The sequence below is a fragment of the Calidris pugnax genome, unplaced genomic scaffold (assembly GCF_001431845.1).
Source record: "Calidris pugnax isolate Ruff unplaced genomic scaffold, ASM143184v1 scaffold189, whole genome shotgun sequence".
Lineage (NCBI taxonomy): Eukaryota > Metazoa > Chordata > Aves > Charadriiformes > Scolopacidae > Calidris > Calidris pugnax.
This window is the reverse complement of record NW_015091069.1, coordinates 1,609,540-1,629,646: the sequence shown is the minus strand read 5'-3', so window position 1 is coordinate 1,629,646 and position 20,107 is coordinate 1,609,540. Positions and strand designations below refer to the sequence as shown.

The window sequence follows — 20,107 nt, the reverse complement described above, 5'->3', positions numbered from 1 at the left end:
AATAGATCTGATTTCTTATTTTTTTGCATTCTTTTCACTTGCTTGTATTTGCTTTTGTGTTTTTGAATAACTGTATTATATTAGGCTGTTCTCTTTAGTGTTGTTGCGTTGTACACACGCAACTTTTGTTACAGAACCACAGAAACTTCATACTACCTCCTGCTCGCTTGCTAACATCAACATCTCAAAAGCTTGGGCAGTTAAAATTGCAGTGTTTTGATTCCAGCACATGTATCTTTTTTCTTTGCACATTCTGGAGTATGTACCACTTATAGGAAAAAATAAAATAAACTGACTGCCTTAAGCCTACTGAACATTTGGCCTCAGGTATGCATTTCCCAAGGCTGTATAACAGGCTGAACATTTAAGTGCATTGTTTACAACTTTATGTGAAACTATATATTGTCCTGTAGGAAAAATTACAATAGGACCCTATGTCATAGCTCTAAGGCACACCTGCTAAGCACCGATATGGCAGAAACAGCTCCAGGCTGTGCTTGCTGTCCTCTGATCAATATTTTGGCATTGTTCATATGTGTTTTCAGGTTGCTTCCATGTTTACTGTTTTCTGCAAAGTGGGGGGGAGTGATTAATTTTTTTTTACCAAAAGGCATAAAAATGGAAACGGTTTATCATTCTTCCAGCTCTGAATAGACAAAGCTCTTTTGCAAAGAGAGCTAGAGTAAATGAAAAAAGAGAGAACCCCAGGTATGTGGAAGACTGGTGCCACTGTGATTCAAAACAAAAACTCCAAACAAACCCCCAGAAAACACCACTACCACAACACAGTGGCTGAGACACTGCCTTTAAGTGGCTCTAGGTAGTTTGCAGAGATCTCCTTCTGTAAATAAATAGTTATTCCTATTTATTCTGGTAGATACGTAGAGAAGTTGCAAGGTGTTATGAAGAACAGGTCTGCCAAACATGGAAGGGACTGGGGGAGGATAATGTTTTATATTGGTTCCTGCAGAAAGCCAGACAGGTCTAGTGCCCTTATGACTCAAGGGCTGGGTTGTAGTCTCTTCCCCACCCACCCACTTCATTCCTCTACTTCTTCCCACCTGCAGGATAAGAGGTGAGAAATGAGGGAACCCGTTGGCCAAGAAAGCTACTTCAGCCTGTCAACATTCTGCATTTCAAATGTCTAATCCTGGCTTTCCACTAATTGCTACAGCCCTCATCCAGTAAAAAAGCTGAACAACCTTCTGAGAGCTGCCTTCAGTTTTTGCATGGGCACTGAGGTGATGGTGCTAATGAAATCTCTTTCCCTCACCGTTGTTAGCTGTGGTATAAAAGCTACAATAGACTTGTATCAAAGTAGAAGTCACCAGAGGCAGGCCCTGGCATTGCCAAATGAACAAAGAATGTTTTAATTATAAGGTAAAGCCCACGGATTACTCTTTTTTTAAAAGCTTCTGTACAGGATGTCGAATTGGAAGGGCAAATGCTTCTCTTCCAATAAGCTGTAATGGAGTTATTAATTTCTACAGGGAGCTGTGGCACCTTAACGCTGAGGTGGGGAAGCATTCCTCCCTTTTATATCAGGGAAAACATAACCACAGGGAAGAAAAAGTGCCCAGTGTTTTCCAGAACTCGAAAAACAAAATACACTTTTAAAATTTTCTTTCCTGTGAAAAATTGCTGTAGGTATAACTAGGATAAAGCAAAGTATAAAGGGTTTGTGCTAGGTAGTCAGGTTTAAAGACACTATAACAGCTTGTTATCAAATAACTTGATGTAACTTGTTATCAAACTATAAGGAGCCCTGTAAGACTTGTAAATATCTCTTCATAGCAACTGTTAATACACTAAGATGGGAACTGCTTCAAAGGAGACTCTGTGAATTGGTGTGTCAGGTATGATGCTTGTTTGGGGGAAAAAGAGGTAGGCTTGCACAGGAGGTGCTCTGGTGGAAGAACATCTATAGCTGGGATGAACTGCAAGTAATTTGGCAGTATCTGATTTCTTCTTTTCTAACATGTATGTAACTGTGGAGGCAGTAAACTGTACGTACGGATCTGCACATTAACTATAAGGAGCCCTGTAAGACTTGTAAATATCTCTTCATAGCAACTGTTAATACACTAAGATGGGAACTGCTTCAAAGGAGACTCTGTGAATTGGTGTGTCAGGTATGATGCTTGTTTTGGAGAAAAAGAGGTAGGCTCGCACAGGAGGTGCTCTGGTGGAAGAACATCTATAGCTGGGATGAACTGCAAGTAATTTGGCAGTATCTGATTTCTTCTTTTCTAACATGTATGTAACTGTGGAGGCAGTAAACTGTACGTACTGATCTGCCCATTATTATTTTCCTCCTTCAGTCTTCTGGGAAAAAAATGGGGTAGAACTCACAGGTGTGGTGTTGGTCTTCACTGTAAATAACTGCTGGTGACCTTATCAAAAGGAGCTGAGAGAAGCTTTCCTTGATGCAGTGGTGTGATTTGTCTTGCATGATCAGCCCTCTTTTCTCCACACAGTCTTGAAAACAAATGTTTCAAGTCTTGTAATAAAATATTTTTCAGTATCCAGGCATTGGAATAGGCAGTGAAACGGTTATTACTTTTCTGCTCCTCTATGGAAATGTGTTGGGAATTGTGTAACTCTGAAGTACTTTTGCTTTGAATAAAAATACCACCTTCTTCAAGTTTGGAAGGGGGTGGAGGAGTACATGTTGTGGGAGGCCGTTTTTCCCAACCAGCTCTAGTGAGGAACGCTGTAGCTCAGGGTCTGAATAGTCTGGATTTAACATAGAATAACAAGGCATTTATAAAGACAAACAGAAGATCCTAAAATGTATCTTAGGCAGTAACAGGGGCATCAGAGGAGCAGAATCAAAGCTGTGGACTAGCTGCATGTGAAGAAAACCTGTATTTGTGCTTAATGTTCTGCAGAATTAAAGGCTGAAAGTAGCAAGGGAGAACAACTGCCTAGTTTTCCTGATAGCTGAAATAGTTCAGTTAGAAAGTTAAAATTCCATTTTGCTCTTAATCAGTTGTAATGCTCCTTCACTTTTTTTTTACCTTTTTTTCCCCCCCTTCTACATCTCTCTGCCTTCAACTATTTCTCTATTGCAACAGTGCTGTGCTGAGTTAGAATCTGACTACAATTTGCTGCCCACATCAGCTGAGCCAATAAAAGGGAAGGTAAGGGTGTTTGCTATGGTCACTGCTGAGCCTGTTAAAATGGGATGCTGATTTTGTTTGTTCCTTTTTTTTAATGACCAGAAAGAAATAAATAACTTGTGAGAAACTTTGTCAAGTTAAACATTCAATAAAAAATTGAGATATATATTTATGTATATAAGCGTTCACATGTATGCATGCATACAAAAGTATATTCAAAACCAGTTTTGAAAATATATGCAAAAGTATCTGCAAAACCAGTCTTCTATTGCTTCTGTCTTGCTTCTGAACAGTCACTGTGGCAAAATACACGCACTTGATAAATTGTGTTTTGAGAAGGATCAGAGGCCGAAGATGGGGTTACCTCTTGCAATTTCTTCTCCATTTTTCATTACTTAAACAACTGTGGGTCAAATGCAGCTACCCACATTCTGCTTCACAACTTTCCTCTGGCCATCTTCAGATGACACATCTTCAGGAGTAAACAGCAAGCAAGGGCTGTACATCCAGGGGCATGGGGTGGTGGGGGCAGTGTTTGGTCTCCATGCAGCTCTCCCACTCCTGCTGGGGGGAAGCTGACTTGTGTAGCAAGAGCTGGACACTGGACAAATGTTCTCCTTCCTAATCATTCTGGTTGGGTTGGCTTGTCTTGCCTGAAAGGGGGAGGCTGCTCGGAGTTTCATTGTGTTGATGGTTCCTTTTCCACAATGGTTGGTTGGTTGTTGCAGGAAAGGGGGGCATCTTGTGGTGTTTTTTGGGTTTCCCCCCTCCCTCAGTTCTCCTGTCCTGTTCACTTGTCTGGTTGTGTATCTAGTTCCAGGCCTAGCTTGAACCAATGTCTGTTGCAAACATAAAGTTGAATAATTCTACCTCTTCCTGTATCTATTCTGTCAATTAAGGATGTGAGCTTTTGTAGGCAAAATGATGTATTTATATAACTGTTAGTATTACATTATGCAGGTATGGCTCTGTGTCTGTGTATGCAGTTGGTGGCATTAATGTATTCAGCATAATTGAATAACAGCAGCACTTGCTATTTTTCACTTAGCAGCTCCATTGCTCTAAACAACTGTGGAGTGAAGGACCCACCTTGTGCACTGAAGCTCCTGGGACATTGTCCTCAGATAATTCATACTGGCATAGTACATCTCTGCTAGGTAAGACCTTGTGGTGTTGGCCATTTTTTTATCTCTCCTAAAATATAGGAAGAGTTGATAGGTAGTACAGCTGTCCTATGTGGAAGTTTCTATAACCTGAATGACAGAAAATCCCCATCCTGCAGATTCTCCATCTACAAAATGCTTAGGGCCACATAACCTGACCTTTTCACACCAAGATGGAAGCTGCCTTATTGTAAATCTGCATTTGGTTGGTCTGCTGCTTGATTATTTTAGACTAAGTCCAAAATTGACATGTGACTAAATCCAACTTTGCCAGTGACTGTCACTCTTCCCGCTTGTCTCTCTCAACAGATGCTCTGACCTTGGAAACCTCGTGCCCAAATAACTCTCTTGTGCATGGCTGGGATTGGCCTTGGAGACAGAGCTCTGGCACCTGCATGTTTGAAAGCCACCATCTGAGACGTGCATCCACTTCAGATGTGACCTTAGTGGGGTGCAAGTAAGATGGGAGATTAAACTGGGGAGAAGGTGTTAACAGTCCACAGGGCCTAGCAGGTTCCAAGAGGAAGCTGCATCCCCAGCACATGCTGAGTTCAACAGGAACTCAGTATTACAGGAAATACTGGACACTCAGTGGCCAGCTAATGGTGTTATGGGGTAACACTCTGCTTCTATTCACAAAATTAATATTAAACACTGTTTACTGAAACTGCTGGTGTGACCACTAGCCAAATACAGTGATGGTGTTTCCATTCCGTCCTGGTGAACTGAGGCATGATGTAGGCATTCTTGTGTCCATTTTCAGTATTTAACTTCCAACTGACACTCCCATTTTGGCTTTGAGGAGTCACTCTTAGTATTTAACTTCCAACTGACACTCCCATTTAGGAGCCAAAATCCTTTTGGCTTTGAGGAGTCACTTTTTTTTTTTGAGTTTAGAACAAGAATTCTGAAGTCTTTCCTTATCGAGCTGCCTCCTTAGGTCTTTAAAATTGAGATTGAAATGCTTAAGCTAGTGAAAGCTAGCTAGCTAACTACTGTCAGTCACTGTTTTAAAAGATAGGGACATTCCTGAAGATGCAGAGGCAGGCAGTCTGCAGCAAAAGAGACTCAGCAGCTCTTGAAGTTTTTGTCACTGGTTTTCCATAGAATTATGCAGTGAGGAGGAGGTTGGGAGAAGGACTGGTGGTGGCTCTTGCTGTTTGGGGGAGGAGGGATTGATGCTAGTGATGAATTTGTCTTTCTCTGAAAGACCAGCTGTCTGACTGTACAGATAGTGGTTACTTCGGTTGTTATGTGCTTAAGGAAAAAGGACAATATCTCTCTCTGTTGTTTGGGCAATATGCAAATAAAATGTGTATTGCCAGGTGGAAAATACGCTCTGCTGATAACTCTACTGATGTAGACCTTCCTGTTTCCATTACAATGATGGACTCTTCACTTACTGAGGTGAGTGCTATCTCCGATGCCTAAGATGGGGGTTTGAATGGGTTCAAGCATTTAGTGCCTTACTAGGATCCAGATTAAGCAGCTATAAATTGGCACTTCTCCAAGGTGAATGGAGCTGGCATCAGTCAGCAGGGGGTTGTGACATCTTGTTCTGTGTGGGATAGTCACTCCTTCTGCAATACCGTAGTTATAGACTCAACTGTCCTGACGTTCAAGTGCACCTGGGTCACGCTTTTGGCTGAGGAGTAGTATTTTAAACGTGGTTTCAAGGACTGAGACTGCTATTTCTGCAGCAATATTCAGTTCTGCCAGGGAAGTCTGAGTGATTTTTTTGCTCTTTTTATCCACCTGCAAGAAACCACAGGATGTTTTAGTTGTGAACGCTGCCTTTCTCTGCACTTTCTCTGACAGCTACCACGTAACTGAAAAATGACATGTTTGCTGTATGGATTCAGCTGGTGTGCCTAGATGTGCCTTCACTGCAGTACTGAATCCTGCATCTACAGCTTGAGCTGTCAGTTGGCTTTCTTGTGGCAACAGCAAGATGAGCTGCAGCTCAGCACACCTAGTTGTACTCTGTGCCACACAGGGCTTCTAACCAGCTTTACAAATGCCAGTATTGGCCTTGGTGGTGATGGTGGAGGAGTGTCCACACAGGGCTTCTAACCAGCTTTACAAATTCCAGTATTGGCCTTGGTGGTGGATGATGGAGGAGTGTTGGTCAGTGGTCAGGGAACCTGGAAATAACCTTTGCAAGACTAATTGAGCAGGCAACCTCAGACCTATCCCAGCTGGCATGTGGTATCTGCAAGTGCAGCAGTGGTCTGCTTGTAGCACTGAATCAAAGCAGACAGTGCAGTGAGGGTAAAAAGTAAGAGTGAGGGGGACTGCCTGTGGTTTTGGAATTCCTAGTTTGTGCTGCTACTACTTAAGCCACCATAAAGAGGATAATCTCAAAGGCTCTGTCTTTATCCAGTCCTTCTGGAAAGTCAAGGCCCTGCCAAGTTGTTTGAAATGCCTGTGTTTTGTTGCTCTGGAGTTTTCTGTAACTCCAGCTGGGCTCAGAAATGTCACTTTCCATTTTTGCCTTTTTTTTTTTTTTAATATAAACTTTCTGTGTGAATAATCTAGAGAGGGGAAAATGAAAATGTTAAAGCTTGCCCCAGAGAAAAGGCAAACAGGCTGTGTCCAGTATCTGGTCTAAAAACTGTCACGTGCAGCAAAATTTGGATATCCTTGTTTAATAGGGAAAGTCTCCCTAGTTTTCTTAATTATACTTCGGCGGTAGATGCATTTGAGCAGATCGAGCCCTTCAGCATGTAAGTAACTCAAATTATTTTGTAAAAGCTTTGTTACTGTGAGAGTTTAGGGGCTATTTATTAAAGGATCTCTTGTGAGAGCCCAGATGAAGCTTGGGCATTTTATACTTGTTTTGATTTATAAATGTTAAAGTCGTATCACAGGCTAAAAGCCAGGTGATAGGCTTTCCAAATACTAATGCTTGAGGAATTATACAAATTCTGGCCACAGTCTTGTCTGTTGTGGTAGAAGATCCTTGAATTATTATGGTAATTGAAGAGATAAAGGGGGGAAAAATTATTAGGATCGTGCTGCAGGCTCATCTTTGACACAATTCTTTGATTAGGAAGAAGAACCATTCTCTAATATCCTGTGCAAATCTGTTTAATTAGGAAATCTAGAGTGTGTGGGGTTTGGTGGTTATGTCTTATTAAGTGTACTCTGTGCAATCCATGGGAGCTCACAATCCTAATGGTCAGTATGGGGTTTTAAGAAATGAATTGAGGGGGTCTCCTTCATTGTAAACAGAAACCACTACCCATGTGATTTCCTGGGGAGGGAGAGGTCACATAGAATAATTAGTCGGTTCCAGATGATTCAAGGGATGTTTGTTGGGGTGTGTGCTTTAAAAGCCCTTTAGGTTTCTTTTGTTTTCATTCCAACATGCTACTCATTTTCACCTTCTCCTTCCCCAAAACTCCTGCAGACCTAATGCCCTGAACAAGGCAAATGCAACGCTGTATTTCCTTAAGCTTAATAGAGAATTCAAATAAGAATAAAAATAGCCTAGATTTGCATTAGAGGAAACTGTGTGACTGGCTGGGGCAGGCCCCTGTGAGGGCAGTCAAGCTCTGATGGGTGAAGGGAGTGGAGAGGAGAGCAAATGCACTTACTGATGCTGGGAGCAGTTGATTGGCCTTGGACAACTGTAGGGATATGTAGGGAGCTACCAAAGCTGGCTAGTCTCATGCCTTCTGTGCTTGGAGATACCTTTGGGATTTTTTTTTTTCTATTCAGCATTCCTCTGTCAGCAGCCGGTGGAGTTCCAACCTCTGTTTTACCCTGTATTGTCACTCACAAGAGAGATCAATCTATCAATTGAATAAGCACGCTGGACTTCTCCAGGGTGAAATGAGGAAGAGGGATGTTTCCCATTTAGTATCTTCCTTGCCATATTAAATGACTTCAGAGGATGTTGGTTTTGTCTGTAATGTGATAAGACTTGGGCCCGAAACCGCACTGTAGCAGCTAAGAGAACATGATTAAAACTACATACCAGCCTTTAACTGCTGAATTCCTCTCTGGTGTTTGCGTATGAAGGAGGAGGCCTGAAGCCCCCTGAACTGGCTAGGTAATTATATATAATACTGAAAACCAGTGTCATTCAAAGGCACGTGATTAAAATATAAAGCATAACATGCAAGTTTTCCATGTTCCAAATCATCTCCCTAGTTGAGCTGTTATTATTAATGCTTTTTTTTTTTTTACCTAAATGAATCTGACATCTATAGCTGAATAAGCTCTGTGCACCTCACTTGTGGGGTTTGAGGTCAAGATCTTGAAAATGGATGTATCTTCATGCACAGCATTAGGATAGAACAATGGTATGGTAATACATACACTTGTCGTTTGAAAACATGCATTAGAAGCAAAAAATGAAGTCAGGAACCAAAATACATCCCTATGTATGATATTCCTGACATGATTTCTGCAGAAACATAGTTATTGCTCCTAATGATGATAACGTGCTAAGCTGTAGACTGGATGGATGGATGGCTTTAAACTAGCAGCTGAATATGTATGCCCTTACTGTCTTCAGTTGAAATAATTTAGGAACAGCTGGAGGAATTATTAAAACTTTGACATACAAATTTTCTACTGACAAGACAAACCTTTCCCTGACACTAACTCTTCTCTCTTTCCATCTTAAGATTGACTGTGCAGAGCCAACACTACCAGCCAGTTTGGTCCCATCCAGGTCAGATTTTGTGCCAGCTTTTAAATGCCTTTATCAAGATTATATAATACGGATGAGTGTCTGAAATAATTTTGTTTTTTGCAGTGATCACTTAACTTCACCTGAAGAAGTTCTTACATCCTCTTTGGAAAGCACTGCCCCAGTAATAGGTAAGCCCTTGATTTGGGGCACAGCTGCGTGGACTTCTTGCACTGAAAGCCTTGGGAATAGGGATGCTCAAGTCTGCACAGTTACTGAACAGTAAGAGCCCTGTCTTCTATGGCCTGATATTATAGGCTGCCTTGTTATGGAGGAAAAATCACCCAAGTGCTCACCTGAAAAAGAGGAAGATATGCCAACTTCTGTAGCAATGAAGAAAAACAACAATAAGGATCCGGCTGGTCCCGAATCAGGTAGGGTAACTGCCGCAGCACAGTGAGGAAATGGCTTGCTTCCAGCACATCTTTGAAGTGAGGAAGTTGAGTAAGAAAAATAACTTAGTGGCAACTTGTGAATTTATGGGTTTGCAAACAATTTTGCCTGCAAGTGCTCTGAGACTCTGAATGGGAATACGGCTTTAACTTACAGGTGGCCAGTGGCCTACAGCATTGTGAGGAATAAATGGGACATTCTGGTGCCTGCTTAGCTGGCAGAACATTGTGGGGCAATTTTGGGAGAAAAGAAAATGTATTCATGTTTTTTAAAAAACATGGTGACGTATAGTTAGACTAAATAATACTTTTTCTCTCTTTCAAAACTGATGCTTACTGCACAAGAAGCTGGGATGGGTCAAGAAGAGAGATGAGGATAGAGGCCTTTTTGTATGGTTCTGTCTGTTGCTATAGCCACAAACACCTAGAAGAATTATCTTATCAAACCTACTGGTGCTTCTTTCCCTTAAAAACTAAAAGCAAAACAAAAGTGTAATACATGTACACAGTGCATTTAAGCTGTTTTTAAAAAACCTAATCTGGATAGGTAGTACAGGATACATGTGCAAGCTTGTTAGTAACCATTTTTTTTTAACCTTTACCTAAATACAAGATTTGTCATAGTTTCTTGTTTGTTTTTGCTTCTTTCTTTAGTACTATCTTCCTGACATCTAATTCAGTCCCCCTCACTCAAGCATATTTTCTTTCTTCCAATTTGCCTCTGCAGTTAATTTTCATATGTGGTTGAGGTGCCTTTGGCAAGGAGGAAACAGATATGCAAAGAAGATCAGAAACAGTCTGAGTAGCTTTAAAGTCTGAGATCCTGCTGCCTGTTGTACATCTCTGAATAGAAAGCGTTTCTAGTATTAGAACAGAGACATTGGTGAATCTTCGCTTGTGGTTTTTGCTAGTACCACACAAGGTCTTCTAAAGGTGCTTGGGAGCCAGGTCAGATATGCAGGGGTACTGCAAAAATCTGCAGGGACAAAAGGGAGAGCTAAATGGAGGATGTTGTTCATGTGAAGGCTGGTGGGGGGGGGGAAAAAGACACTTCAAACCTGAAGGTTTGATTGGATTTTCTCTTGCCATTTCTTTGGCTTGCATCTGTGTGGGGGCGTGTGTATGACTACATAAAGAGAAAAAGTAGAAGAAAAATCTAGATGTTCTAAAAGGTATAAATAGCTACCAGAGTTACTGCTACACAAGAAACTAGTGGATTTCTTAGACTCTCTTCAGTTTCTTAAATATTTTCCTTTACAAATCTTTTTAATAGCTGTCTTTCTGGTGGTTATTTTTGCCTGCCTTTAAAGCTTCTGTAGATTGTGGCCCTTGAAAGTCTGTGTTGCATTTGAAATGGCATTATGGCTTCCTGAATGTACCAGTTCATTACCACTCTTCTGGCAAAGAGAGGTTTTTTTTTTTCTTGGGTCTATCAGCACCCTGCTAGCTCAGTTTTTAGGACAGTCCAAGTGTTAGACTACGCTTGAAGCTTGCAGACACCTGAAATACCAGAACTGCATGCATTTCACGACCTGGTTATGCTCAAGCTCCTCTGTAATAGCAGGTGAAGTAGCATCTATTTCTTGACTTTATCTGATATTCCATAGCATGAAAGAGAACATCACGCATCAGTTTGTGCATGGGTTTTTTTTTTTTAATACGTTTCTGTGCTTATAGAATTTCAAATCAAAATTAATTAACAGTCTTTTTAAATAGCAAACAAAAAAATCCCATGCTGATAACAAAATAATGAAATTAATTTAACCAAGGGAATATTACTGTAACTCTTTCAACTTCAACTAGAGGAACCATAACAAGGAATAATATCCTCACTTATTCATATGTAACACTTATTATTGGGATTTCTTTTTTTCAAGCCAACATAATTATCATCACACTTCTTCCTTTATGTCTTTATATTGTTCTCTGCTGCTGCCTCCTCCTTAATGCCCTCTCCTGGCATTTTCTGCAATTTCTTTTAGCCCTGTTGGGCTAGCACACTGGGTCTTGGAGGTTTATTTTGTCTTTTGAGTTACATTTAGTTTTGGGAATGTTTCTCCCCAGGAACGGATCTGACCAAGAAGGAATTCTGCCCTGTGACGGAAGAACACAAAACTGCGTTTCAAAACATTTTAAAGGAAGACCTGGTAAGAGTCCTAGTAACGTGTTTTGGCTGAGCAGTGACAAAGAAAAACGTTGCAGGGGAGGACAGGCCCCTCCAGTGGTGTTGTGGCTGTTCCCTTACTATAACTACTCTCTGATATGGCTTTAGGAGGTGGACCAGGAAAAGGAAAACAATAAAGAGCGGAGTGAGGAAGCGTCACCCATGGTTTCCAGTAGGAAAGGTAAGAGGTTTTTGCTGAACACAGATGTGTAACTCGCAGGAGTGCGTGCCTGGGTCATCTGTGTCAGGAGCTGTGTAAAGAGGTGCAGAGAAATGCCTGCCCCACACCAGTTATTACGAGGGGTTTTGTTTTAATGACTAGTAGGTGTAGTTAAGGATCAAAACGGGCTAGCGATGAAGAGAGGGAAGATGTTATCATACAAAACCTGCTTCTCTGACTTCTACAGATACTGATCTAACAGACCCCTTCTTCCTCTAGGCAGGAAGGAAAATTTCTTCAGGGTTGCAAAGGAGTTGGGATATTTGAAGCAGTTCTGGCACATGCCTCCCCCCTCCCCAAAGATTTGTAAAGGGTCAAATCTTTGTACAGTGGCATCCTTTCTGCTAGCTAGAGTTTGGGGTGATATGGTATTGAAAAGGTGGCCAATGTTTCCACTTAACTGTGTGCTTAGACATCTCTACTCTTCTAATCACCTCGCCTTTTGCCTTTGGAGTTTACTAAGTTAGTGATGTAGCAAGTCACAAAACATCTCAAACCCATGGGCTGGGGACTTAAAGCAAAACCTATAATTAACTTTCCTATTCTAATTAAATGCCAGTTGAAGCCAACTGAAGAACTAACTAACTTTTGGGGCTTTGTACAAGTAAGATAGCACTCTCACTGGTACTAATCCTAACATACTCTGAAATATGCATTTATTTATTTATTTTTAATTGGCAAGAGCTTAACACTGCTAATTTTTAACAGTGGCTTCTGTTGGAGCTTAAAAAGACTTTCACGAGGCTTAAAAAGACTTTTTAGGAGGCTGCTTTTCGCTTTTGAGAACTTTTTTTTTCCTCTCTTCTCAGGGAGTTCACCCTCTGCAGGTGGCATTAAAGGAGATAAATCAAAGCCAAATGAACCGTAAGTGTTTTGACTTTCAATGATCACCTGCAGGTATGAATTTAAAGCTGCAGTCTGTTACATGATTGCTTCTTCTTATCCTACAGTGAGTCTCCTACTGAGAAAGAAGTGGAGGTAAGTCTTGACTCCTTGTATCCTTAAGTATCTCAGACAACAGAAGGATCTTGTACATAAGCCCTGATTGATATCTAGTCCTGTATAAAACGATGATGCTGAGTAGTCTAACCTGGATGTATTTCTCTAAGTTGTCTTCTGAAATCAGTCTTTCCAATCACAATTAAATTTTTGGAAGGGACAAGAGAAGGTGGCAATCGGTAAAACTGAACAAAAGATCTGTCACTACTAAAAAAAAATTTGTTTGCAAGCTTGAAGGAGGATAGCTGTGACCTTCTCTCAGGGCAGAATGTGTTCATTTAAGACAGATTTGCCAAAAGACACAGATGGCACGCTGTGTGCTGCCAAGATATCACCTATTCTGGCTACAGATGGGACGACTGGTTTTGCAGAAGTGGGCTGTGTTTGCTTTCCCTTCTGTATATCTCCTATAACTTTGTTCAGGGGTATGGTCCCAAGTGTCATGTCAGTATGTAAATCTCCTTAAAGCTTCTGCATAACTTGGATTATTCTGAAGTCTTTTCCTCTCCCACAACAGGCTGAATTTCTGAGGTTGTCCTTAGGTTTTAAATGTGATTTGTTTACCTTGGACAAGAGAGTGAAGCTTGAAGAAAGGTCCCGAGACTTAGCTGAAGAAAATTTGAAAAAGGAGATCACAAATGCTCTGAAGATGTTAGAGGTTAGTGTTGGACAAGGCTGGAAGGATGGCTGGGATGAACGGCTGTGAAAGTGTCTTTCTTTTGCTATTTTTTGGGGGGGAGGGGGGGTGTGTAATAAGTTATAAGCAAATCAGAATGAAGTTCTGAAGTGATGCATTTGGAATATGAGAGACAGCATTTGAGGGGTAGCCTTCATCTGAGCATGCTCAGGCAGTTGGTAGTTTTTCTATTGCACAGGTGTCAGGCAAGAACCCCTGTCTTCAGCTGATTTCATGCTGGATAAGCTGAGGCACCTGCCCGCTGAAGGTCTATATCAAGTTATACTGATCAAGGATGTTGGATGCTGATCTCATGACTGTGTGGGCCTGAACATAACTCCTCAGTGTCATCAGTTGGGTTCACCCTTCTCTCTCTACTAATAGCTCAGACTGTTTTTTTTTCTTACCAATATGCCTCTTAGGCTCTAGTCCCTTTGTGTGAAGAAGATAACCAAGCACAGGAAATCATTAAGAAGCTGCAAAAAAGCTTGCAGTTTCTTGGCCAGTATGCAGCCCGAGTCGCCAGTAGAGCAGAGATGTTGGGAGCTATTAATCAGGTAACCATTTCCATATAAATGTATTTTGTAGAAATTTAAAAGCTTCTAGATGTAAAGGGATACCACTGTCTGTTTGATTCCAGAATAAGATTTGGGAGTCTCATGTATGTTATGCAGACTGACCAGTACAGCTTAGTCCCAGCTTTCTTTTCTCAGATCTGTTCGTGTTTATAAGAAATCCCAGGTGCTGTGAGAGCAGCTACATTGCACTAGCATTGTGACAAAACACACCTTGGACTTAAAAAAAAAAACAAACAACCCCAAACAACCCAAACGAGCAAAAGTCCAAGAAAGAACTTTGCATGAGAGGGATGTATATGGTAGAGTCCACAAGAATGAAATGTGGTAACAGCAGTCCAACTGGTAGTTCTGTGCCTTACAGAAAGGGCAGTTAATAAGTTAAATCTATGGAAATTTACAATGACCTACTCAAATGCTATGTGTAGTTGTGTATAATACCAAAAAACAGCATGAAAATATGACTTAGCAATACTAGCAAATGTATGGTGGCAGCTGAGACTGTAGGTCAGAGAAAGAGATGAGGAGGAGGAGTTGTAAGGGTTCAGAGAATGAAGACTAATTTGTGAGAATAAGGGTAATCACTGAGGAAGTGAGACCTGTGTAAATTGGGCATGTGTGAAGAGATAAGTTGTAGTGAAACTTTGAACGGGTGGACAAAAATGAGAGGATGTTGCATGGCAGTGATGCAAGATGAGAGCAGCTGGTTAGAGGGGATTAAAAAAAAAGTCTTAAAATTTAAACATGATGCAGTTCCTCAAAGAGCCACTTCTCTACTGCTGTTGCATCCACTCTATTAGGAGAGCCGTGTCAGCAAGGCTGTGGAAGTAATGATCCAACATGTGGAAAACCTGAAGCGCATGTACGCAAAAGAACACGCGGAACTTGAGGAGCTGAAACAAGTCTTGCTCCAGAATGAGAGATCCTTTAGTTCTCTTGGAGATCGAGGTAACTAAGAAAAGCTGCTTTGTCTTTCCTTCTCCTAGCACCTGCCAGACAGACCCTTACCTAATTGTAGCTTAACCTCTTAGGTGGAGGGGTTGTGTGGCTGTTGTATGTCCTTTCCTAAAACTAGAGGAAAAAAATAGCAATTTACTAACAGTATTGGAAAGTCTGTGAGATTAGATGTGTGTAAATTGTCATGAATCTCAAGGTGGGGGAAAACATTGCAGGTATGCAGTTGTATTCTGGCTTTTAGAAAAGTGTGGTGTACGTGATGGTGATGGTAACCTTATGAGCAGTGAGTTTGGGTGCTCACCCACACGGGAGTATTCCCAGCAGCTATTTCTAGATAGCTGAGCTCTGACTGATATTTACAGATGCTTCCTGCTCTTCTCAAAATACAAATTGCATGCTCCTTAAGTGCAGGTGTTCTGAATTTCCCCCCCCTAAGCAGATGGTACAATGGTCAGGTTTTCAGATGGCATGTGCAGTTGCATCTTTGCCAGGAGAAGTTTTAAATTCTTATGAAAAATAGAGAATATATTTTAAAAACTGGAAGGGCAGTCTTATACACTGGTAAAATCCTCACAGGAGTCTTTTCAATCGCAGGGTATTTCTTCCTGACTGGAAAAGATTGCCCTATAACAGGATACTGCCTTAATCATAGAACAGTACATTTAATGAGAGCAACAGAAATTGATGCTTGTAGAGGATGTATAATGTGTGAATATTCACTTACCTAATGCAATAGAAAGCTTTTTCCTGAAATCTTTGTTTCTGCTTTCTGAGAGTATGCAGAGAAGCTCTTCACTTAAACAGACACTCCAAAAAGTCAGACTTTGAGTTGCAAAAAACCCTACTGCATTCTTGTAAGCCTTTCTGATGTTTGATCTTTTCACAGATGAATCTACGAATAAAAAGCTACTAAATTCTTTTAACTTTAAGGTAATGGCTCTTACAGCCTAAATTTACAGCTGAAATTAAGTGTGTGTGTATTTGTGGTGTTCTTTGCTTTGTCATGTGCTGGTGCTCTGCTTTACTTGTCTTTGCTTTGTCATGTGCTGGTGCTCTGCTACATGCTTTACTTTGTGGTTTTCTGTCTCAAATATGGGCTGATGTCATCAGACACAAGGATATGTTTTCAATTGCCCCCACCTCTCCCCACCAACCCAAGGGAACTGCATGTGGTCCTGTTTAGAAGATGAAGCATTCACAGAACCTGAAATGGGTGCTCTTGAATGCAATGGTTAAGAAATATTGTTCATGTATATTGTTCATTATATTGTTCATCGGGGCTACAGAGCACAGAAGGGCACAGAGATGGAAAAAATAGGTGGTAGCAGTTCAAATTGACTGTAGAAATTCCTGTGAGCACCATTAGAGGAATTTAGACCTGCTCAATTCCGGTGTTTCACTGGAAGCTGTGTAGCCAGCCTCTCTTCAGATGCTTAGGGGAGGAACAGCAGTTAATGTGGAAAGATACTGCTTTAAAGAATATGGTTTGGGCTCTGCTTATGACTTCATTCTTCTTGGTGTGTCGCTTCAAGCTGAGTATCAACATCTATTTTTCTATACAGTTTCTATAAAAGCAGATGGTATTCTATGTGGTCAGTGAGTAATCCAGTCATTCCTTGATAGTCAGTAATGCCTCTTATTTGCATAGCCATCGTCAGCCCTACGAAGAGTTAGCATTGCAACGTTGCCTAGGAGTGTTGGAAATGCAGGTATTGGGTTGCCACTGGTAAGTAAGGGCTCCCAGAGGGTAAGGTACTTCTCTTTCTCAAAGCTGGCTGGGCTGAAGTGTGAAAATGGCAGTGCAGTAAGTGTGTCCAACTTCTTCTCCAGGCCCAACTCCGTGAACCTGATGGAGATGAACAGAGTGATAAATTCAACAGGAGATCAAGCAGCTGGTAAAGTTACTTGGGCTGGTCTTCGAATAGGATTAAATATTTATCAACTCTAACTGTGCCCTGTATTAAGCAGATTATGGAGCATCTTGCAGTATAATAATGTTTAGGCTACACCTCTCACATTAGCTTTATGTGCTTCAAGAGGTAAATGAGTCTTTGTGACTAAATATTACAACTCTTCTTTTTTTATTTTTTTCATTAATGATTGAGAGTTAAAAAAACTACTTTGACTTTCTTGCTTTAGAACTAAAATAGGAAATCTAGGTAGCTGGCATTGCTGGAACTGGATGTTTTGTGGGTTCTTTGGGTATTGTGGTGTGTTTTGTTCTGTGTGTTGTTTTTTTTTTCTTAAAAAAATAAATCCTAGTTTCAGGCAACTGATTTTGAAAGTTATTTGTCTAAGGCCTACCCAAATGACTAGCCCTCTGCTGAGTTTCTAATTTCCTACTATGTATCTGAAGGGGAAATTAAGGCAAATCTCTTTAAAATATGACAGGGGACGGCTAGGAGCAAAGCCAAATGAGAAGCGCCCTTCGCTACAGCGGTTCATCAGCACGTACGCTTGGGCAGAATACGGAGATGAACATCCTGAAATAAAGTAAGTTCAACAGCAACCTCTTTCCAGATGTGTGTGCAGGGCTGGTCAGTTTGCTGTTAATGAACTCTTTAACTGCCCACTGCCTGATCAGGTCTATAAAGCTAAGAAATTGTGAGCTCTGTCAAATTTAAATGCTGGATGAGAAACCTTTGGAACTGTTGACGCTTGCTTACAGAGATGAGCAGTTGGAATCGCCTGCTGAAGTACAAGAAGAACCACCAAGGAAGGAAAGCATCTCTGAAAAAGGGAAACATTCTTCCAAATGGAACCTAGAGTCAGCGTAAGTTTTTCCTCACATCATGGTGAGGTAAAGTGGCGTTTGGGTGGGGGATGAGGGAAGAGGAAGCAAAGCAGCAGTTCTGGTTTGGTTGTTAATGCCAACTTCTTAAACCCATCAACTGGGAATGAGTCATGTCAGGTGCCAGAGACTCACTCGCTCTTCAGGGAATCATTATTAATCCTGAAAGGTGAGGAGGAGCCTCATACTGTGATCCCACCTCTTGGGGTCACATCTTGGGAGCTGTTATAGCTGCACCACCAGCTCGTGATCATTTATTTCATCTTGGGAGCTGTTATAGCTGCACCACCAGCTCATGATCATTCCTACAAGAATAGGTGTTAGCAAGGGTTTGAGGCCTGTGCTCAAGGGCAGCGTTGGCAGGCACTAAGGCACAAGTAGTTATCAAGACTAACTCCAGGCTATTCCAGCTGATTTATTGGAATATCTCAAGTCAGGGAAGAGAGTGCTGTCCTAAACGAGTGCCTCTTAGAAGCCCCTGCCTTGCAGGGAAGGAGGTCTGCTGTCTTTACAGAGGAACTTTTTTCCATATGGATATCCTATGCTAAGATGCCACCGTGAGCATTCCTGATGGAGGGAGGGAGAAGGAATGATGCTAGTGTGTAAAACGGAGAAGACAACAAATATGTTGTTTCCTGCTATTTGATAAACGATGGAGGTGTAGGATTTGGGTATTCAGTGAGAGCAGGAATTCTCCCTCATCTCAAAAAGGCACCAAAGCCCTAGAAAACAATAAAACATAAGACTACTACTTTGGGTGCTCTCTACAGGCAAGACTTCTTGATGACCATCTTGATGAGGCAGCATTGTAAACCCAGACCATAAGTGACCGCTGTACCTAGCTCCCCCTACACTGACAACCTTCTCACTTTTGATAGTTAAGGATCTGTTTGTTCATTTGTGGGGTCTGGTTTGCTTCAGAGGTTTTCTGGGGTGGGGGAGTTGGGTGGGAAGAAGTTCTGAAGAAAAACTGAACGGCTCTGACTCTTCTGCACAGGTACAATTTGATGTCATCGTGGGCATCCCATTTCAAGGCTTCCTTTTCCAACGCCAACAAAACTCTCTGGGTTTCCGTTTCCATCCTGGTACTGCTTGCTGCTCTCACAAGCTTCCTCACAGGGCTGTCTCTTCAAAGACCAGCAGATGCAGCACCTGTCGGAACTGGGGACTCCTGGACTTCACTACAGCAACTGTTGTGGCCATACACAGGACTTCAACACAACGGGCCACCCCCGGTATAACGCAGGTTCTGGCATCTGTAGTTACACGTGCAAGTTCTGGGTGACAGTCTGAGAAGCTGAGCTAGTATAATTAAGGTTATATTTTGGGGGTTAGTTGGTTGGGCTGTGGGTGCTTTTTGGGGAGATGATTTTTCTTTTTTTTAAAAAGCATGACTTGAAATTACGAAATACTTTTCTTCCCCCATTCTGAGAAAAGTCATCTTTACAAGTACCTAAAAGTACGTTGGTTTTATTCATGTTTACAGTAAAACAGGTAGTAATCTTGAACGTAGCTAACAATTAAATGAAGTGGTCTAGCCACAGGAGAATAAAAAAACTTATTTTTGAACTTTATTTGCATTTTAGTCATGGAAGCTGTTCCAATGATTTGAACTGAAAAGGATTCAAGACTTGAAATGTAACTTTATTGAAAGCTTTTGATAATAAAGTTTAAAAGGAAAGCACGCAGTACTTAAGAGTATGTTAAAACTCTCGTAGCCAGGAGTAGCTGATACACAACATCAATAAACAGGTCACTTGCTGCTTCCACCTTATCCATTGCTTCTTTGCTGGCAAAGTCTTTAAGCATATGGTAGAGTGTGGAGTGAAATTCAGAATCATCTTCTAGCTCTTCTGAAAAAGCTTCACTGGTTTCAGTGATCTTGAGCTTCTGTGCTTTCTCACCATTAAACATGTAAAGAGACCAGTCTTTGTCTTCGATAGAATCTGCCTTAAGATGCTCACTTACCTGTTGCAGGGAAAAAAAAGGGGGCTGTAAGATGAAGCCCATGACACTTACAGTACATATTCTAAATTCTAGTGTAATGAGTGTAATATGATGACAAAACCAAGGTGTTGCTTCGACCTTCTAAAACAATACGAGCACTCTGTGCCTAAGAGTGTGCATCGGGTACTGGACAAGAAGAAATGTCCAGATACTAACAATTAATCTTGCAGATCAGATTGCTATTGCAGTAGGCTGCTACTTGTGAATACCAGCATCCAGCTCCATCATCCTTTAGCCTTGGCTGCAGCCTCAGTAGCTGAGCTATCAGTTACACATCCTGGCACATTCCCAGCTGTCTTTGTTACTGGGACATGTGTCCCATCAGAAAACTCACAAATG

At 41.3% G+C, this 20,107-nt stretch overlaps 2 protein-coding genes across 11 annotated transcripts in view; one reads left to right on the top strand and one right to left on the bottom strand.

Moving 5' to 3' along the window:
- Positions 1 to 3,083: 3,083 nt before the first annotated feature.
- LRMP (lymphoid-restricted membrane protein) lies at positions 3,084 to 19,445 on the top strand. Of its 3 annotated transcripts, none has more exons than XM_014957023.1 (20): positions 3,084 to 3,143; positions 4,174 to 4,279; positions 4,595 to 4,742; positions 5,611 to 5,692; positions 8,923 to 8,969; positions 9,054 to 9,118; positions 9,245 to 9,361; positions 11,444 to 11,526; positions 11,652 to 11,724; positions 12,573 to 12,627; positions 12,714 to 12,741; positions 13,280 to 13,420; positions 13,861 to 13,995; positions 14,814 to 14,961; positions 15,857 to 15,900; positions 16,619 to 16,696; positions 16,801 to 16,865; positions 17,362 to 17,463; positions 17,639 to 17,743; positions 18,759 to 19,445. In XM_014957023.1, the coding sequence occupies exons 3-20, from the start codon at positions 4,681 to 4,683 to the stop codon at positions 19,000 to 19,002; spliced, it is 1,674 nt and encodes a 557-aa protein (XP_014812509.1). In that variant the 5' UTR covers positions 3,084 to 3,143; positions 4,174 to 4,279; positions 4,595 to 4,680; the 3' UTR covers positions 19,003 to 19,445. The 3 variants fall into 3 exon arrangements, with proteins under 3 accessions (XP_014812509.1, XP_014812508.1, XP_014812510.1); XM_014957022.1 differs by having other exon boundaries at positions 4,171 to 4,279; XM_014957024.1 differs by lacking the exons at positions 3,084 to 3,143; positions 4,174 to 4,279; positions 4,595 to 4,742; ... (2 more) ...; positions 9,054 to 9,118; positions 9,245 to 9,361 and adding an exon at positions 9,416 to 10,943.
- The window catches only part of CASC1 (cancer susceptibility candidate 1), a 28,943-nt gene continuing 28,146 nt past the window's right edge, over positions 19,311 to 20,107 (bottom strand). For 7 of the 8 annotated variants that reach the window (XM_014957015.1, XM_014957016.1, XM_014957013.1 and 4 more), the window contains one exon: positions 19,315 to 19,729. In XM_014957015.1, coding sequence (XP_014812501.1) covers positions 19,454 to 19,729 — 276 coding nt within the window. In that variant the 3' untranslated portion in view covers positions 19,315 to 19,453. Of the gene's footprint in view, positions 19,730 to 20,107 lie in introns of all 8 variants that reach the window. The other variant, XM_014957018.1, reaches the window with a different exon arrangement.